Source organism: Oenanthe melanoleuca, chromosome 14, assembly GCF_029582105.1.
Source record: "Oenanthe melanoleuca isolate GR-GAL-2019-014 chromosome 14, OMel1.0, whole genome shotgun sequence".
NCBI lineage: Eukaryota > Metazoa > Chordata > Aves > Passeriformes > Muscicapidae > Oenanthe > Oenanthe melanoleuca.
The window spans coordinates 9,769,825-9,790,123 of record NC_079348.1 but is presented as its reverse complement, the minus strand read 5'-3'; the positions used below and the strand labels follow the sequence as shown (position 1 = coordinate 9,790,123).

Genomic DNA, 20,299 nt, shown 5'->3' with positions numbered 1-20,299 from the left:
ATCTGTGAGAAAGCTGTTGAGGGACGAGGTGTTACCTTGGCACTCAGGAAAACAGTCTCGTGAAAGGTGTTTGTAGTCACCTCTGTGACCACATGCTCTTCATGAAAATGGACTGAAGGGTCATCGACCAGATGCCTTTTTAAGGGACTGTAGAGAACACTGAAATTTTTAATGAAGTTCTCTGAAATGAAATCGATACGTAACAAAGTTATTTCAGTTTTGCTGAGGTGATTTTGGCACTTTTTGCTTTAGAATTCAGAAGAACTTACAGAGAAAATACAAACTGAAATCTGGTTTCATGTCATTAATTTCTGACAGTTTGGTATCAACTATTGAGTAACCACAACTGATCTGAAAACAGGATAAAGCTTCACTGGGTTTTTTTTTTTATTTTGCTCATTACAGTGTTGTCACTAGCCACACCAGACTTTAATCTTGTGTCAATATGCCATAATAATAATATTCTATTCTCCTAACCACATACCTGCTAAGTCATATATAGTAACCTCTCTATTTTTCAATTTCTACATTCTATTGAAAGGCTCCATTTTGTTCCATTTTTAATTACTTTCTCTGTAATTCTTTTCTTTTGACCTTTAAATATCTGCTATTCCCATACCAATATGACCAATCCCCTTTTGTCTATCAGTGACCACCTTCCTCTTTGTTCTACTTCTCCTTAAGATTTTTAACAAGTAGCTGGCCAATGGTAACAATTTAAAATAAGCTCCAAAGCCCTCAATTAACTTCAGCTACACTACTCTGAGCCTGAACCACATTCTCTAAATTGCTGCAAGGTATCAGTAATATCCTTCTTTTGAACTTGAATAGAGAAGTATTATTCTGTGCATAAAAACAATGAGTATTTAATAATCAAGACAGAAGGCAAAATATGAAAAATAATAAAAATAATAGTTTGATCAAATAGAAACAGCTTTGTCATATTTCCGGCATAAAACTAGGCCCAAGTAAAACTGCCACTTTTGTACAGACATACAGAGTACCAGATCATCAAGTTTATCTCTGAAGTGCAAACAGCAGTACATTTAACTCCTTATTTACTATTCAGCATTTCATTTAATTCTCACACCAGGTAAAAAGAAGCTTTTTTTTCTTTTCAGATCTCCAGATTTGGAATATATATGCATGATTAAATAGTAACTGAAAGGATAGTAATAGTAACTGAAATAAAAAGCACAAAACCCAATAAATCAGAGACTCCTTGATAATATATGTAGAAGCAAAAGTTTTCTGGATGTTGAAATGATGGAACAGAAATGTACTGAGTCTTACTCTGCAGAGAAACCCTCATCATACTCAGGAAATCCTGTGACCTAAAAAATGTTCGAGACAGAAAGTACTGGAAGCACAAAGGGGAAGGAAATTTTTATGTTCTCATTCTGATCTTAATATTTCTTAAGTATCCTTTTATGGTCACTGAGGTTTTTGTTTGTTTTTCCAGACTCTCTTCCTGGGGGTTGGGATAGAGACAGGATACAGAGCTGCATGTGATCCTTAAAAAGAACATGGTTATTTATTCTATGTTGTGCATATTTTTGTACTTCGATTTATGGCAAAAAGGAAATGTAATTGGTGCTGTAAGAATTATAGTGATATATGTTATTGAGCAATTTATCTTAATAGCCAAATTTTCATCCATGTTTACTTACATAGCTAACATTAGGAAACCCAGTATTTTCTGAAGGTAGACTCAGTTTTTGCACATCAGCATGACAGGCAAATGCACATGGTTAGGAATATTTTGTCTTATTCACAAATGTGAAAATAAATCAGAACTGCAATCCTTGATTTGTTTTGTCAGGGTTTTTTTGTTTGTTTGTTTTTCTAGGTTTGTTTTTTTTTTCCTCCACTTCAGACAAGAAGTAACAGTAATTGGCAGATTTGGCCACAATCACTTCACAGCTCCACCCTGTTATCCTGAAAACAGACACACTTCTCAAAATAAATTTAAATCAATTTAAGTTGGTTTCAGAGGACAAGAGGATGGGGAAGTCTCTGCTTCTGCTAAGTGATCAGTATCTCCTAAAATTCTGTGATATTTTAGTACACCGAACAGCTGTCAAACACCAAAATTACCATTAATATACGTATGTCTTCTGTAATCAGGTATTCTAGAAGAACAGAATTTTTTTCCATACACAAGTTAATTTAGATTTTACCAATTCCACCAATGCATCAGGAAGTCAAGAATCACACATTTTAAGGCTCACTTCTTATAAAGCAAATTACTTATGGTATAAGGAACTTAGTTGTTATGTCTCTTAGAACATGATCATGTTCTAGCCAACAGAATCATTCATAAACGCTTAGTTAACTATTGAATAGAATAAAATAAATTACAATTCACATGTTCACTTCACAAACTAGTCTCTCTTTTCAAAATCACATTAAGTTTTCCAGTCCTGCTTGGAAACACAATTTTCTGAATACAAGCATTTGTATAATGAATACTGTACCCAGGGTAGGTCCAATAAGTGACTGATTCTGGTCCAGGACATAGTGCACTTCCTCTTTCAGGTCAACAATGGCAGCAAATTCCTTAAAATGAGTAGATCTTGATGCTCCTAGTCTCTCTGCATATATCCAAAAAAGATTTGAATCCAGAAGATAGAGATTCAAGGTTTTGTTGGTCCTGCAGCTCAGACCAGTAATGTTCGTGCTACTAATATTAAGGTCAGGAATAAAACAATTCCTATCCTCAATGTGAGGAATAGAAAATTGAGTGTTATCTTTCTTCCCATGGGAAGAAAATGCTACTTTGGGGGTCTGAAAGATGGTCTTCTCAGAACTAATGAGACTTAAAAAATGCCTGTTTACTGTCCTGCAACATGCAGTGTAATAGCTAAAGGGACTATAGAAACTTAAGAAATTGCTGCATTCTATGGTATTTGATATTACTTGAAAAAAGGTATGTTCCTGGAGGTAGAAAGAGTCCAAAGCTGCTTCTATCTCTAAAAAGTTACAGTGTGGCACATGGACTTTATTTGGCTTGACACCAAGAGTCTGGTTAACACAGAGCTCACAGACATTGTGAGTTCTGGAGATGGAGTGCCACTGTGGAAGCACCACTGTGTTACAGCACGGGTACTTGGCTATGGGAAATGTTTCGGAGAACTTCACATGTGCATCTGTTACAGAGGAATCAAAAGCTGGTGAATCAGAGTCTCCTATGTGCTGAAGATCTGGCTCAGCTGCCTGGCTTTTATTACACTTGTGGTATTCCAAGGCCACTTTGGTAATCTATGGAGGGGAATAAAAGAGAGATGAAAAAAAATCAAAATTAACTGTTCAAAATTAATAGTTCACCCAAATACAGTTATCTGTTGCAGGTTTAACAATATTATGTGCAATTAGAGATGGAATTTCAGAAACATGAAGCTGACTAATCTTTGCTCTTTCAAAAAATTACAGGGGGCTCTGACTTGACAACAAAGTTAAATTTTCAGATATTTCAGCATATAAACATTGAATATACAGAACAACCAAGTCACTTTAAAATATTATTCAGTCCACCACACCACTTGCAAGGTCTTCTATGCAACATACTATAGAGCAATAACTCTACATTTTATGGCTAAACCTCACTACATGAAGCATTACTGAGAAGAGGTTCCTGAATTTCCCTCATTTTCCAACAGGAGAACAAAATAAATGAAAGCATTCCCATATGAAAAGGGAAAGAATTTTCTTCAGGCATAGGTGGTGCACAGATTTTTTAACAATCACTGAGAGTGCTGAAGCAATGTTTGTATTCTCCCAGGCATGTAGTTGTAATACTCCAAATGTACTCTGCACATTGTAACTTATCAGGAGAAGAAAGAAAACAGGAAAAAAACCAACCTGTCTGTCCCTCCATGCAAACATTCCTATGCTACATCATAAGTTTGCTTTTCATAACCAAGGGTAAACAAGCAGAGAAAAAGGCACGTGTATGGGCCATACAAGGAATTCCCTTTCTGGGAGACAAGTAACATGCAAGAAAGAAAAATGAAAGAGGACGTTTCCCAGCATCCTTAGTAACACACTAAACAAAATACAGAACACACACTGCTTACAGAAGAACACTTTGACAGAAACAGTAAAAATCATCAAAGGGATGTTGAAATGTCAACATTGTTTCAGATACTGCAATATTCATTAGGACTCCTTGTGGAAACTACACATTGCAGGACACAGGTGCCATATAAGTAGAGTCAGCATTGTTACAAAAACTCAGCCCAGCTTTTGGTCTTTCACAGATGCTTCTCTGTTCCACACTGCTTAGAGCTACATGATCACACTGGGATGTGCAGCTTTGTGTTATACTAAATGGGATGATGAGTTTCAGATGAAAAATAGCCCAGGGACAAAAAACTATTTTTCAGCCAAGTAAGTTAGTTTCCCTATTTCATTTCTGCACCACAGACTCCTGTCCTAGGCAGTTCAGAGGAAGACAAAACTGGAAGGTGATGACGGAACACACAGGATATAAAAATCAGATTGGCTCTGACTAATTTGATTAGGCTGTATTACAAGTAATACTGTCTGGTTTTACAAAAGATCCATTCTTCCTTGCACGAGCACCTCTGGAAAGACAGGAAAGGAGAAACAGAATGGGGTGCACAGAACACACATGTCTTCAGTTCCGGGTGGCAAAGATCTGCATCTCTTACACTGCACCCACCACAAAAAGGAGAGGTCAAGGAAGAGTTAGATGCTTGTTCTAAGCAGATGTTGAGTGAGACAAAGGCATGTTGTGTGAGATGCAAACCAGTGTAAGGGAGTTGTGATAATATGGTTTAAGAAAGTGGTTTTGAACAAAACCAGATACTTGGAACAGTGAGATAAAATGAGGTATCTGTTACAATTGCCTACAGCTCGCAAATTTTAGTATTTTTGAAGTAAAAAAAAAAAAATAAATTTCACTTACTTCATCTAAAAGAGGATGAATTTCTTCTAGGGGATTATAAGGTATAAATATGAGAAGTGCTGGTCCTTTCTTCAGTTCATTGTTTAGAAGAAGGCTTTTCCCACCATGTGGTCTCAGCCAGCGTATGAGCATCTCCCGATTTTCCAGGGCCCACTTGCAAATGTTCTCAGCAGTGAAGTTCATGATGTCTTTTGGATAGATCTTGGAGGGGGAAAAATAGTTTTGTCCTCAGTTGATTTAGTAAAAATGCAGCTCTTCAGTATGGCATGCGTTGTTACTCTAGTGACTAGAACTCTCTTTCTAAATGTAGTGAGTGTCAGCAAACTTCAGCATTTCATACGCTCTTTCCCTTTGGGAAACTGGCAAATGCTCCTCAGGTTATAGTAATATCCACAAGCAAAAAGGATTCTACCATGGAAGCTCCTCTTTCTTTCACTACATCTTTATAATCTTGACTTTCCTCAATAGTACAAATTTTCTTTGTAAATGAAAGAGCTCTTATCTGGTATCATCACATATTTTAATTTATGGAATGCCATAACACTTTTCCCACTATTCAGTCACCATATTAACTCATTTTAAATTAGCCTTTTAAGATTCAAACATCAAGGCTACATTTAAAACTAGTATTTTTCATTCCTGACTGCAAAGACAACATATAATAAAATGTGCTCACAGGTTCTAGGATCAATTTTAATTTATTAAGGCAAATTTATCTTAAACTATTAGCATTAAAAACTAATTTTAATGTGTTTTATGTTATTTCACCCAAAATATCTCTGTTTTCCCCTGTCTCAATTGAATAAAATACACATCTCAATACCTATCCTCACAGAGTTTACACTCGTGGTGCCAGTGTGGGTAGGCAGTGTGTCTATGCCAAATAGTGAATCTGAAAGTTAGAATTTTCAGCCTTAACTTTTCAAAAAGCAGGGCACATGGATTAAGAGTTATTATAAATTCAATTAATTTAATTTGTGTGATTTTTCTAATCAGTGCCATGTTATACCTTTAAGCCAAAATGGAAGTTTTCACTGTTCCTACTATCCCTCCACAAAATCTTTGTCAATATCCTCATTCAAGTAGTTTTCTAATTCTGATTCCTGAGCATCCCTGTACCAAATCAGAGTCCCTAGAGCATAAAGCAATACTCACAAGAGATGTGTTGGCATGTCTGTGCAAATACACACTGCCAGAGTGCACCAGGGAGATCTCCTCTGCCACACGTTTATCTGTGACCACTCCAAAGCGGATCGTCCCAAGGTAATCTGAAAGGGCACATTTGCAAGTTTTGAATACCATCACACACACTGAACTCCCCTGGAACACCACTCTCAAACCACAACACACAACAGTGCTGTGCAAAGGCACAGTAATCTGTGTAGAGCAACTGCCAATACTGGTGATTAAGGCAAAAGAAAGATGACAAGAAGCACAAACGTGTTCCCCTTCTGCACTCCAGGTATAGAGTCCTGTCTATTGTAACCCCAATTATCCAAATTCTCCATTTTCTTAGGAAATATAGTATCTGGTATCACAGATCCACCGTGCTGTGGTTTATGGCATCTTAAAAGCCAAGATGATACACATAAAGCAAAGGCATGAACATTGTTTAAGTGATGCACATTTACAGTAAATATGTATTATTTATAAATACAAATTCTACATTTATAAATATGTACACAAAGACAGACTGCTTATCTTTATGTTGTAAAGAACTAATAAAACATACAAATATGAAAATCACAGAACAAAACATAGAACAGGCTCTATCACATCCGTGGCACAGTAAAAATAACAATGAATAAGTATGAATAAGAAAAAATAAGTATGAATCTCCTTCATTTCCTGATATGTTTATTTTTAACTTTAAGAAAGGCCGATCCCAAATTCACAACCCAAAAAAGAGGTATTAATCATCACAAAGGTTGCATGTTTAAACACCAACAAGAGAGTTGGTATTTTAGATTATCAGTGCAAAACAAGAGGAGCTGTTGCACTGTTGTCCTTAGAGCAGCTCTGTAACTCCAGTCAAGACAGCATCACTGAATTCAGTGACCAAGGGCTGACACAGCCCAGTCCATCCCAATGACTCTGACATTGCACAGGACAAAGGCTCCTGGATTCACTTTAAACAACAGTGAGTCTGATTATGGTCCTGGATGGACTGCAGCTACACATGTCAGGGTTTGAGGAACTCTATCCTAATGTATCCAGGCTGATCACATAGTAGGCTTTTTATGTAAGAAATCCTCAGCTCTCACAGTCTCACAGTTAGATCAACACCAAGGAACACTCAAAAGGGATTAATTCCTAAGTTACAAAATACTGCAAAAAAACTACTGAAGCACACAGACATAACTCATTCACAGACACCTTAAACTATGAAAATGGAGCTCTTACCTTTCTTTAATGAATGTAATGCTGATGTGAAGAATGTTAAATAACCAGGTGGTTGAGGTGAAGCATTGAACTCAAAAAATCCCACAACTCCAGGCTGAAACAATAAGAATTAGAGTTAATTAAGCTAGTTTCCAGTATAAATATATAGGACTACAGTAAACACAACAGACTCTTAAAAGACAACAATGTTTACTGAAGAGCAGTCACTTTATGCTGCAACAAAAATTTTAATATTAAAAGACTGAAATCAGTTCTCATTCAAACAATGAAACTGTCATGCAAAAGCTTATGTAAGAGAGAGGGGCTTTATGGATGCTAAGTTTCTCATGGTGTGTTTCCCATGTTGAAGTTCACCAAAAACAATTAATACTTGCTTTGCCACTATATTTTGAACCAGTTTCAGCACCAAGATAAGAACCATATGCATCATAAAGATTTCTTTTAGAACTGGAATATCAAATATAATTTTTCAGAGTATAAAGGGCTTAAGCAGTAACACTTTAATTGCTTATGTTGCACATAATTAGTATTTACATATGAATTCACACATTTTGTGTGTGACTACTTGAACTGCTAAGATAAGTGATCACCCCATCTTTAAGCTACAGTCACTGTAAATTCTTTCAGTATATCCTGCAAGAGTCAGTGAGAGACCAACTGCACAAAAATCTAGAGAACTCCATATCCCATCTGCATATCCATAAAGCTCTTCAAATTGCCAGACAGACACTTCTGTATTTAAGACTCATCCCAGAACAGGCCTACTGATTTTTCCAGGCGAATAACTTCCTATTAAATTCAGGAGAGAACCTGGGAGATGCTGACTTGGAAAAAAAGAGGTACACACTCTAGATTTTTCTTGTTCCAATATTTCAGTTAAGCTTTGATTTTAAATTTTTCAAAATATAATCCGTTAAAAATTACTATTAATTATGGGTTCTTTATGTAATTATCATTCAAACTGGCTTAATAAACGTTCTAGACAGAATAAGTGATGGCATTTGGTGTTATTTGTTTCTCAGTTGCACCAGTGCATACTGAAGGCATTTGACACACAAACAAGAGCACTCCAGGGACTGCTGTGGAACAGACGATTCCAGACTCACGTGGCACCCATTTGTGTGGCAAATACACCCTCACATGAGGATTTTCATTTGGTACTTCAGAGGCTGTTTTTTTTTCCTTTGAGTTCTACATATAAAATTTTAATTCCTTTTTAAAACATGAACATACATTTTACCAATTATTAATAATATGAGTTCAGTTATTCGTATCAGTCTAACGCAATGATCTAATTCAGTATGAATTAACAATCTAAAGATGTTCACCAATAACAACAGAAGTCATTCCAGCTCATGACTTCTCTTTTTTAGGCAGGAATTCTTTCATGGATGAATGCTAAGCATAAACCCCTTGTTCAAAGAGATTCTTCATGAGGTACCCCAAGAAAATTATCAATAATAAAAATGAGTTGCAAGCAATTAGGGAAATTTCTGCAGCAATAATTACCATGAAGAAAATAAAAATAGAATTAAAATGGTAGCAAAAAACCACAGCAAAATAATAGCAGTCAGTATTATTTTTTAAACAACATACAGGTTAGTAATTAATGTTCATCTTTTTCTCTTAGTTCAAAACTAAGACAGTAAAAAGAATCAATACCTTCTAAAAAAACTCTGAATGCATTCAACTGAACCAAAATAAGGAGAGAGATAAGATAAGCAAAATTTTAGCTTCCCATTTCCTAGACCCATTTTTGAATACTAATCCTGTACCAAGTGAATTTAGGACACCAAACTGTGAATGAAAGGAGAGTCAAAAGTGACAGTAAAATGTGGCAGGAAGCCAGAAGTCAGATGCAGACATATTTATAACATTATTTGAAAGGAAACATTCTGATTCAGACTGCCAGTTCTGGCTTTACACTGACAGAAGTTAAAGAAGATTTCCAGATTGTGAATAATATTCCCCAAAGATAATTTTTGTAAAGTGTTTTTTCAATTAAAAAAAGTTGGAGAATATATGCTACTATACATTAACACATACTACACTATTACATATACTATTTAGTATTTACTAATACTCTATGCCTAATCAGTAATCTGGTTAACTAATGTCCTTTTAATCATCATCCTAGACCAGTTAAAGTTTTTGCCCTGCTACAAGGTGCAATTATACACATGAGGAAAGGGACTAAAATACCTTGTATTTCTTCTCAAGTACCAATAAAATTTTTATGTCAATAAGAATGAAGTTTTCAAGAAGAATGAATGCTTCCAGGTACTGTAACTAAGAATAATTCTTGCTCTGTACAAGCAAGGTTCAAGTCTCACAGAAGAGGTATCTCCATGTGAACAAGAGGTTCTTGGTTTGGAATATAAGTGGGCCAGGAAGTGCTGGGCAGCTACAACTCCCACTTCTTTCATGTAAGACCCTCCAATACTCAGTAACAGCTGCCAACAAACAGTTTAGGAGGACATCAACATCCAATCTGTTACTGAAGAGCAGCTGCTTCCAGGCAACCACCACGTGCAGTTCTGGGTACCCATCTTCATGTGGGCACTTAGAAGTAATCAGCTAAACCTGCTGCTGTCTAAAGTCTGAGGAATAAACACTGACACGTGGCACAGGGGTGTTCAGGAGCATTAGGTGCATGGGCATTGCTAGAGTGGAGCTTGCTGGAGCTTTTCTTTCCCTGAAACGATTTTCAGTCCCTGTTTCAAACCAAGTGTCTGTAGGATGGGTTTTGGAGCAAGCCTGAGGATGTCAGTGAAGACTTCTTAGTGCTATCTCCTGATGAAACTCATATATGGAAATACAAAATCATTAACTGTAGTGAAGCCTGTTTCTTGCTTGGTCTCTACACCACAGAAATGGAAAGTGATGTGGGATGCAATTAAATCAAGTAACAGATTTACCAAGCAACTCAACAATTACGAACAGCAAGTTCATGGAAACTTTAAGAATGAACAGAGATTTTCTTAACATTCCAAGATTTTAACTGCTTTCCAAATGGCACATTTTTCTTGCTCTCAAAAATTAACTCTTACCAATTTCTAGTTTTACGCTAGTATCTTTCCACAACCCCTAAGAAACCAACCTCAAATATCAGAGAATGCGGGATCTCAACTTTCGAGTCTTCAACCAGGTTTTTTTTTTTTAATGGAGATTGAGTGCCCTCTAGTGAGAGCAACACAGTATGTCATGTCAGTCGTGATTGGGTCGAGGAACAAAGACCAAGTAACAAACACCACCTGTTTTTACATTTAACTGGATTCTGTTCATAACTATTTCTTCTCGTTTGCAGAACCCATCTCCTATCAAAACACAGGACTGAAAATTAGACAGTGATGATGAAAAATCTTTCAAATTATTTTGAGGTTGAAATTAATTAGCTCTTCAGTGAAATCACAAAATGATGATCCACAAGCAGACAGTGACCGAAGCGCCCAATAGCAATCTTTGACAGTCTTCTGTCCTTTCCCTTCTGCTAAAAATTAATATTTTTTATACAGAGCAGATCAAAAGTCAGAGGAAGACAGTAGCCAAGGGTCTCAAAATAGCAACTCATTTCCCATTTCCCAATTTCCCATAATCTACTCTATTGCCCAAACTTTCTCACTTCTTAAACACAGGATTAATCCCTAGATTGTATCTTCTCCTACAAAAGGTATCGATTTTAAGACTTGCTCTGAAAATATTGTAAAACGTTTATATTTCTGACTGAAGTGATGGAACAACCTATTTCTAGTTTAAAACTAACTTTTTCTTTGTGTCTATGGATTCCTCTGCATCCATCTTCATAAACAATTCTGTTTCTTTCATCTTATCTGTATCTGTTGCTTTTGTATCCTCTCCTTCCCCTCCTGCATAACTTTACAAAGGCAAGAAAGACATTGAGCACCTGGAGCCATGGTCTGGGACAGAACCTCAGGCATGAATGACTGCAAGGCAACACAGCAGAACAGCCTCTGTTCTTGGGCCATTTCAGAAAAAAAAAAAAAAAAAGACCCAACAAATGCTGAACACAAACAGCAACTCAGCACTTGGAGCCACAGAATTTCAAGCACAGGAAGGGGGAAAGTCTGAATGCAGAAACAAAAATATCTGTTCAACTGTTAAGTGGTATTTTAAAATACTTATCATTGCCCCCTAAATTTGTCTTTTATCTTAGTCTTTTTCCAGTGGAAATGCACCTCTTACTGTAAAGCAAATTTAAGCTTAATGACAATATGCTCATTAGTTACCTTCTGCAGTCTACCAAGAAATAACATAACACAAACCAAAAACCAAGCATGGCTTTTTTCAAATCTCTCTAAGAGGCAAAGGAATGTTTTAGAATTTTAGAACAGCAAAACTGAAGCAATGGAAGGACAACAGAACTGCCTGTGATTACAGAAAGTATCAGCATCAGAGACAGGCCACAACTCACCACTTCCAACTCACAGTCCCCACTTGAAACACTGGCAAACCAAACGCGGCAGTAGTTCCTGGCGTGAGCAGCACAGCCCCGACCCAGGGGAACTCCCAGTGTGTGTCTCTTACATGACCAGGTCATGCCCCATTCTGCAGCAGAACCAGGCACTGACTGTGCATCACTCACACAGCATCTGCTCCAGCCCCAGATACTGGAGGGTCCCTCCCATGTTGTGCCTACTGCAACAACACTGATTTGTTGATCAGAATTTCCACAGTGCTTTAACAGCTTGGGCTGTACTAAGATTATGGTACTTCTGCACTGTGCACTACAAGAATGAAATGAACAGTAACAAAGGGATTTTAAATGGCACATTTTGTCTTGCTAGAAGTTACTATTCCACCAGTATTGCTACCAATCTTGGCACCCCTGAACACAAGTGACCAAAATGAATAAAATAACTTGTACCAGTGGATTAAAATCAAGTTACTGCATACAAGTGATTAGGTACCCTTGCTTCAACTGGTTTCACATTTTTTTTTACTTAAAAGACTTATCCTACTAGAAAAGCTTATGATTCTTTAAAAGTTAAAGTAATGATTATCTATTTCTCAAATGCTGTTCCAACTTAGAATGCAAGATTTTTGTGAAAAGATTTCTCCCTTTTTTGTTTGTATGTTACAATTTAGTGAAGTAACAACTTTGATTGTTGTCTCTACATACTAATGTAATGTAAAGTAAGAGCATCACTAAATCATAATATTAACTATACAGGGAATCAAAATTATGAATTTGTTATTTCATATTCTTATGATTTCAACAAATTTACAGGGCACTGATTTCAGGATCCTGAAAATAAACTAGTACTTTGGAGCAGATCAAATTTAATCCTTGAACAAGTCAAACTCTTTCTGAACCACAGTGGTAAAGCTAGAGAAGAGAGACAAGTACCTCATAATTTGAGAGGAAATCTAGTAATTTTGATCGAGACGAGATGTAGAGTAGTGGTGTCATCACCCGGCGAACAAACTTTTCAATATAAACAGCACTCATAGGGCCTTTGTATTCAATTGGTCCAAAACTAGTACCAAAAAAAATAATAAAACATTAAGACTTAAATTAACAGTAGAGAGTCCCTCCTGGGGGTGGTAGATAGGAGTTACATAGACAGCATGCTCAGCCTCTAGGGAATTGCTCTCTGTGTATTACCAGTGGTTCTGTAACTGAGGAGTTGTGTTACCAGAGGGAAGCACCAGAGTGTCTATGGAAGGGGCAGTGTTGGTGAGCATGGAGGGATGAAGAAAACTTCTGAGTCCCATTAAAGAACTTGGTAAAACTCACGTATAAATTACATGACCATCTATGTATCTTTCCACTTTTTCTGAAGTAAACACACAAGACTTAAAAACACAGATCTGAAAAATGTCACTATTTTCCCTTGCTTTTTCAGTATTTCAAACAGTATCAATCTGAAAAGGTGCAATATTTTTACACAGGCTTTTATGAGCAGCAATCAGTAAAGCAGGGACAAATTAAGTTACACTGCTGATGAAAAGACTCAGCAAAGCTCCAGCTTCCCCCCCAGTCATCAGATAAAACAGCTCACACAACATTAGGCAGTGCTAAAACATAAGGTGGGCTGGGGCTTGCAGATACAAATTCCAGAGGTTCTCCTCCTAATTATCACTGGATTGGACAAAGCATCATTGTCCCAAATGAAATCAAACACAAAGAGCATAAAGAATTAGTCCATTTCCACTGAAGAATTTGATGTGATGAATTTTTAACATAGCTTGTACATACACACAAGAAAATACCCAACTCACACTGAGACACCTGTATTAAGGTGCTTCAAAATGGTCTCCTAGAGCCCACTAGATCATTTTACAGCCTACATCAGTTTATCACAAACCTCTGTTTTCACAGCAATACCCACTGTTCATTATGTCACATGCCCAGGGCACCACATGAGAGGTTTAGTACCTCAGGCCTGCGGGGCGCATTGCCCTTCAAGATTTTATGAAGTATCAATAGGGATTTACACCTCATCTTATTACAACTCTGTTTAAGGTTACTGATGATACCAAGTGCAACCATCTACTGTGTTGTTTGTAATTTCAAGGTCAAGTAAGTTTCAGTCAATGTACATCCAAGCAGGATTGTAGGGTACTTTCATTACAGTTCAAATCATGCCAGTGTCTCGTGTCTACTACAAATACAGCTAACAAAGACCAGGACTGTTCCTCCTCAATGCATAAAATTCCTCCCAAAAAACAAAATCAGCCTCTGTAATGAAAGAGAGCTGTAGTTCAAGATTAGCAAAATAAAAAGTAAAATACAAGGGATAAATGCTTTTATGTAGTGTTAGAAACTGTGTTTCATTACTTTCTGTTCCACACAGAGGAAAAAAAGGGATAATGCATACAAATACTAAAAAATAAAAGTGAGGTTATACTAAGTTTTATATCATGATATCTTAGCTTTGGGGGAAAAGTAAGTATAAAGTTCAAAATTAGAACAAGGTCTTCAGTACGTAGTGCTATTTAAATAAGCATTTAAATTTCACTAATTTCAACAACCCTTAGGTACATTCTTTAATGCTGTCATAACTTAGGACCAGTTGTTATAATCTGTCCACAGAGCAAGTAGACATCTGAAATTAATATGTAACTGAATTATTTTCACTGAAGGCAGAACTTCCAGGAGATGCACAGGCAACCCAAAATTTCCATAAGGATGAAGAATTGCCCAGCATATTGTTTAACTGACAGTTACAGCCCTACTTGAATAGCATACAGGATGAGCTCACCTACAATCTACCCAAAAACTATTTACTGAAGCCAGAAATGTAACATTTTCAAAATCCAGCACTTTATATGATACCTCTGTTTCCCAAAATAACAATAAAAAGCCTAGACTGCATATATGAAATCTTACCTCCGATGGTACAAGTGTATCACGGGAAAATAAAAGAAATGCTTCTGCTTCCTGCATTTCCCCTGGTTCCACCAGCAATTTACAGCCACAAACAGCACCTGCAAAGTAGGTAAAAATTCACAGCTAACAAAGTATATTACTGTGACCTACTTTACCCAAGATGTACTTGATGTACTTTTTCCAATCCATTTAATCTGATATTTTCATGGCCTTTTCAACTCAGTATTCCATATCTGCCACAGACAGACTTTTTTTTTTATTATTTTTTTGTCATTTTGCAATAACAATCCTTTTGGTCACTATTCTTTTTAGCTTTTATGCTTCTTAATCTAAATCTTTCAAATTTATTAATTTAATCATAACTCATATTAATTACTTTTTCTGTAGAGTGGAGCTCAACAACTAGAGATTTAAGACAGCTATACCTGTGAAGTGTTCACAGGCACCCAACTGTTTGAAAGCAGTGCTGTGGTTACAATCTTTATATGATTACCAGTGTCTCCAAGGATCCCAGAACTGGAAGCAAATTCCATAGAATTTCTGTCTGAAGGCAGGTGAATAAATCTGAAAACACTTTACAACAAGAAACTTGTCGGCTTCCCCATTCAAAAGCAGAAATAACAGACAATTGAGCAGGAATCACAGGTGGTCTCCATTTATTCTACCACTCTGTATGCTAAATTAAAATTAAGGTGACTGATGAGTTTCCCTAGAATGTGAGCATTCAAGTCCTACTGTTTCTCATGGGAAGACAGAAATCAGCATCAGCTTGAACTCTGAAAAGCTATCAGGTCGTATTTAAGATTGGTATCTTCTCTGGAGTTACCTGGTCTGACAACCTGCTGGCCACGTGTTCTATTTCTTCTCTTGCTGCAATGGACTGCCCACACCACGGCGCGTAGAAGAAATACAGCACAATTTCTGAATCCTGCCGGAGCTGATCTGCATAGTCTAACTGCCCCCGGAAAAGATCAATGACTGGAGATCTTGTGGAGAAAAAATTCACTGGAAGCTTTGCTGGCATTGTCACATCTTTTGCTCGGCTGCAGGAAGAAAATTGAGAGTGGTTATTGAGACTGTGCAGCAGCAGGTAAAAAAGTGTGCCCAAAACACTAAGTGTTATTCTTAGCAAAAGTCATGCAAAAACTTTAAAAACTGATACAAAATTACTACCATTTATGTTATCTGAGTTAGTTTCACAAAATATTATAAAAAACTAAAGATGACCCTTCACAAGCTTTGAAAGTCACACTCTGATACCATGCACTGTCTTTACGGGTATGTTAGCTCACACTCTTATGGTTGGTTGCTGCAGAGCTTAAAATTACCAGGAAGAGTGATTTCTTTTCATTTCTTCCCTGGCCTTATCCTCTTTTAACACCTGTACTTTAGGTAACAGCACCCTGATAAGAAAAGAGATACCGGTCATAAAATCTTGTGATGCATTGTTTATATAAACAGAGCCTATTACCCTACCTTATGCTTTGTTTTACAGTATTCTATACTTCCATTCTTTTATATTGTATTAGTAAAATAAATATAAATGTGTACTAGTTTATTTTACTTATCAGAGCAGGGACTGCAAACTGTTCAGGGCACAACAATGCAAGGACAGTATCAACTAAAAGAGAGTCTAAATTTAAAGAGATTATGACAGATGAAGTTTTAAAAGAGAAATTAGATTGGCCAGTAAGTAAGAAGAACATAAACCAAATACTCAAGAAACCCTTCCTATCCAATCAGCAATCAAACAATCCAGAATTTGGGACTCCCAAGGTGTTCAGAAGTTGCTAGGGCAAAATCTGTCCTAAATGCAAGTGGAATGATCATACTGTCTTTTTATATTGTCTTCATTTAAAAATTTTTCACTAGCTATATTTACATTACAGTAAGCCAGACTGAAAACTGGACACTGTCATGCTCAATTTGGCCGTGGTTCATAATGGGACTGAAAGTTTTAGGAAAGACTGCATTTCTTTACTTTGTTGCAATAAAAAACTAATACAAAATTCATATTATCTGATATTTGATCCTTCTCAGGTTCAAACTTTAGTAATTGTGATAAAATTATTGAGCCCTAGACACTGTCAAATTCATATATTAAGCAACCTCCTAAAAACTCTGCCACACTTTCAAACTTTACAATCCATTTGGTTTTTAAGAAGTACCTTTGTCTTTATAATACAGCAAAAAGCTGTATTATTGCTTTTCTCTCATTTCCAGGCTACTCACTTAAGCTTTAACATTTTAGAATTGTCCTGGTTTAATTTCACAAGCTGTGGACAATCTTAATTTGTATATAAGATAAGAGTGCTTCAAAATTAAATCTTCAAAATCAGACTTTTGAAAATATTAAATGGTTCCTCCTGTTCATAATTCATTAATTCCTCCAGTCACAAAATTATGTTTTTACACAGACTATCAAAAATCTACTTTCTTCTATGGACTTCTACCTGCGTTCCTTTCCTCCTCCCCCCAACCACCAACTCAGCACCTCCTTCTCAACCCTTAAGTTCTCCAGCCACCTCATAACCAACACCTCTGGCTCCCTGCCATTCCTACACCCCATGCTAATCCAAACTGCAGCTTCTTGCCATGATTTCTGCCTGCCAGCTGGACAGGACACAGCTCCAGGGAGCTCTGGCACACACAGACTGATCAGCTTCTGAAAGCACAACACTTAAGAGACAGCAGCTAAAATTTCTCCTCTCCATCTAGTTTAATGAAAACAGACAACATCAATATGTTTAAAACCTCTGCTTCCTCTACTGAATTAAACTGAATGAGGATTATTTGTTCAAGAATTATGGCATAAGACTTAAAATGATAATGATATGGCTCCAAATTGCAAGAATGGGTAGAACACACCAGCAGAAATCCTGTGACATCAATGAGTCATAAACTACAAGACTACCTTCAAATATGATAAAAACTCCAGTAACTATTAAAAACCAAAACATAATAAATCAATAGCTAACAGAGACTTGCTGAGTAGTGTCTTCCTCTGCAATACCAAATATATAATAGAATATCTTGATTTATTTCCTTAAGAAAACCCCTACAATTTAGACACATATAAACTGAGGATTACGTAAGAAATTATTACACAAACATAATAATCACAAACTGTTGATTAAAACACTGATTGTGTTACTTAGCTGCTGCAAGAGCCTACAAAAACTTAAAACTTTCCAGGATAACACCCTGGTAATAAGGGAAGCACCTGCAAGTACCAACAGGACCAGCAGCTCCTTTGACTGCACAGTCCTGAGAGTGGGGTTGTCTCAAAGATATTTGCATAATGCCAGAAATAATTCTGGTTCTAGACCACAGGCTTTCTGTAACAACCCATGCTAGGCCAGGTCTCATTTGGCTACTCCTGAGTTCCTATAAACCCACAAGACTTCAAATGTCACTGATGGATTGCCTTGTAGTATAGGAATTTTCTCTTTCAGTACTTCTTATCCATTGATCTCAAAAGTTATATATTGTAAGAGCAGTAGTAGTACATATGCCCTGGTGCTGTAAATCCCACTGACATGTGGTGAGAAACTATGTCCCATATTTATAGTTAACATGTGGAATTAACCATGCTCCCAATTGCACAATTTTTACACCTGAATTTTCTGTATTTCTGACAGCAACCAAAGAGGGAACACCTATTTGATATTAGTTTGTCTATTTAACTACAATTTGAAGAGCCAAATCCCTTTAATCAAACTTCTAGATCACAGGGTGGTGAGAACCACATTCCAATCACATTCCATCTGTGAACTTTCAAACATAGCTAGCAGTAAAATGAGAGGAATATGCAGATTTTAAATAGAGGAGAGCAGGAAGCATCACTGCAAATATGAGAAAAAAGTATTAATTTCTTAGTAATGTAACTCCAGGGAGGTGATTATGTTCAGAAATCCTTCACCATATGTTCTGAAATATAGCAAGAGCTTTACAATTTCATCTACATTAACTGGTCACTGTGAAATACAGACTCCTGGAACGGAGGTACAGCTACTCATTCACAGACTTAAAATTCACCCTCATTCAAGTAGTATTTCCTATGTGGACTGGAAAGCAAAGAAGGCCTTAGCATTTTTCAGAAGCATTACCATGAATCAAGTGTTTCATGGAACAAAAATTTGTCAGATGCTGTGGGACAGGGACATAATCAGTACCTTGTAGCCTTCTCCTAATCTCAAAATTAGTATAGCATGACCTGGAGCATGTAACAGTCACCTTGACCTAAAACCCATCCAGAAAATTTAGGCCCTGGTTTAGGCTCTAGAACAAAGCAGCCTGTGCTCACCTTTCATTGCCGGCCCTCCCCGCCCCTCCAGTACAAACATTCCCGGTTCCACGTACACCAGCTCTGGGCAAACAGCAACTGGAGAGCCCTTCGCAAAGAAGGAAGTTCCGACTCCCAAGAGAAACACCACCAGACTGGCAGGGAAACTACGGAACATTTCTGTCCGAAGCAGGTGCAGGCAAAGGGGGGTGATGACAGCACATAAGCCAGGCACACTGCTCTGGCCCCCACCGCCGCTGAGGGCAGGGCTGCAGCCCAGAGCCCCCTCGGCCCTTCTGCAGCAGAGCGAGGTCCCGCTTACCTCTGGAGAGGAGCAAAAGCAGCTCCATCCCAATAATGTGCCTGTCACAGGACCACAGAATGGGTCAGGCTGGCAGGGACCACAGCAGGTCCTTTGGTTCCACCTCCCCCCTCAGGCAGGGTCATCCCAGAGCACATGGCACAGGATTATGTCCAGAAGGTCCTGGAACATCTCCAGCGAGGGAGACTCCGGACCTTCTCTGCACATTCTGTCCCAGTGCTCGGTCACTCACAAGGAAAAAGTTCTTCCTCGTGTTCAGGTGGAAATTCCTGACCATCAGCTCCTGCCCGTTCCTCCTATCCCACCGAGCAGAGCCCGGCTCACCCTCAGACACTGCCCTGCATATCCCAACACTGCATTCAGGAGCGGGTGGCCCCGCGGATCCACCGCCACAGCACGACACCCCCATGGGGCAGATGTCTTTTTAAAACACTCCGCTCCCTCCCCACCCACGTTCTTATCGCCCCTGCCCACCCCGCGGCCCTGCTGCCATCCCGCAGAGCGGGACACGGCGCCCCCCGACACGCAGTTGCCCTGGGGACCGCACGTGGTGGGGCCCGGAAGGAGGATCCGTCCCCCAGCCCGGGGATACCGCTGCCCGACGCGGCCCGGCCTCAGCGGGCACACAGCGGTACAGGGCGACCCCGGCCCGCCGGGCCCCGCCGGCGGCTCTGCCCCAGGCCCCGGAGCAGCACCGCTTCTGGGGACGGCGGTGGGCCGGCGGCTGCTTCCCTCTGGCCGAGCCCCGGGCCCGCCTCCTAACCCGCCGTTACCTGCAGGTGACTTTGAGGGCGACGAGGAAGGCGCAGCCCAGCACGATGGCCGCGCCGCACAGCAGCTCGGGCCGCCGCGCCATTAGGGCAACGCGGGGCCGCAGCCGCGGGGCAGCCGCGTCGCCAGGGCCGCCGCACACCGACATGGCCCGGCCGAGGGGGGCAGGGCCGCGGGCCCCCGGCCGCTCCCGCTCGCACACGTCTCCCACCGCCCGCCCGTGAGGCGCGTCGG

General features: G+C 38.7%; 2 protein-coding genes across 6 annotated transcripts in view; one reads left to right on the top strand and one right to left on the bottom strand.

Moving 5' to 3' along the window:
* The window catches only part of SNN (stannin), a 15,972-nt gene extending 14,163 nt beyond the window's left edge, over positions 1-1,809 (top strand). For all 3 annotated transcript variants that reach the window (XR_008841632.1, XR_008841633.1, XR_008841634.1), the window contains one exon: positions 1,122-1,809. The gene's annotated coding sequence lies outside the window, so the exon portion shown is untranslated. The remainder of the gene's footprint in view (positions 1-1,121) is intronic.
* Positions 1-20,299, bottom strand: part of TXNDC11 (thioredoxin domain containing 11) — a 25,845-nt gene extending 5,546 nt beyond the window's left edge. Inside the window, exons 1-9 of one of the 3 annotated variants that reach the window (XM_056503725.1) lie at positions 20,068-20,299; positions 15,514-15,730; positions 14,688-14,785; positions 12,702-12,831; positions 7,334-7,427; positions 6,086-6,198; positions 4,931-5,131; positions 2,478-3,261; positions 36-181 (exon numbers count right to left, since the gene is read on the bottom strand). In XM_056503725.1, the coding sequence (XP_056359700.1) occupies positions 36-181; positions 2,478-3,261; positions 4,931-5,131; positions 6,086-6,198; positions 7,334-7,427; positions 12,702-12,831; positions 14,688-14,785; positions 15,514-15,730; positions 20,068-20,213 (1,929 nt within the window). In that variant the 5' untranslated portion in view covers positions 20,214-20,299. Of the gene's footprint in view, positions 1-35; positions 182-2,477; positions 3,262-4,930; positions 5,132-6,085; positions 6,199-7,333; positions 7,428-12,701; positions 12,832-14,687; positions 14,786-15,513; positions 15,731-16,015; positions 16,132-20,067 lie in introns of those variants that run through there. The other 2 variants (XM_056503727.1, XM_056503726.1) reach the window with 2 other exon arrangements.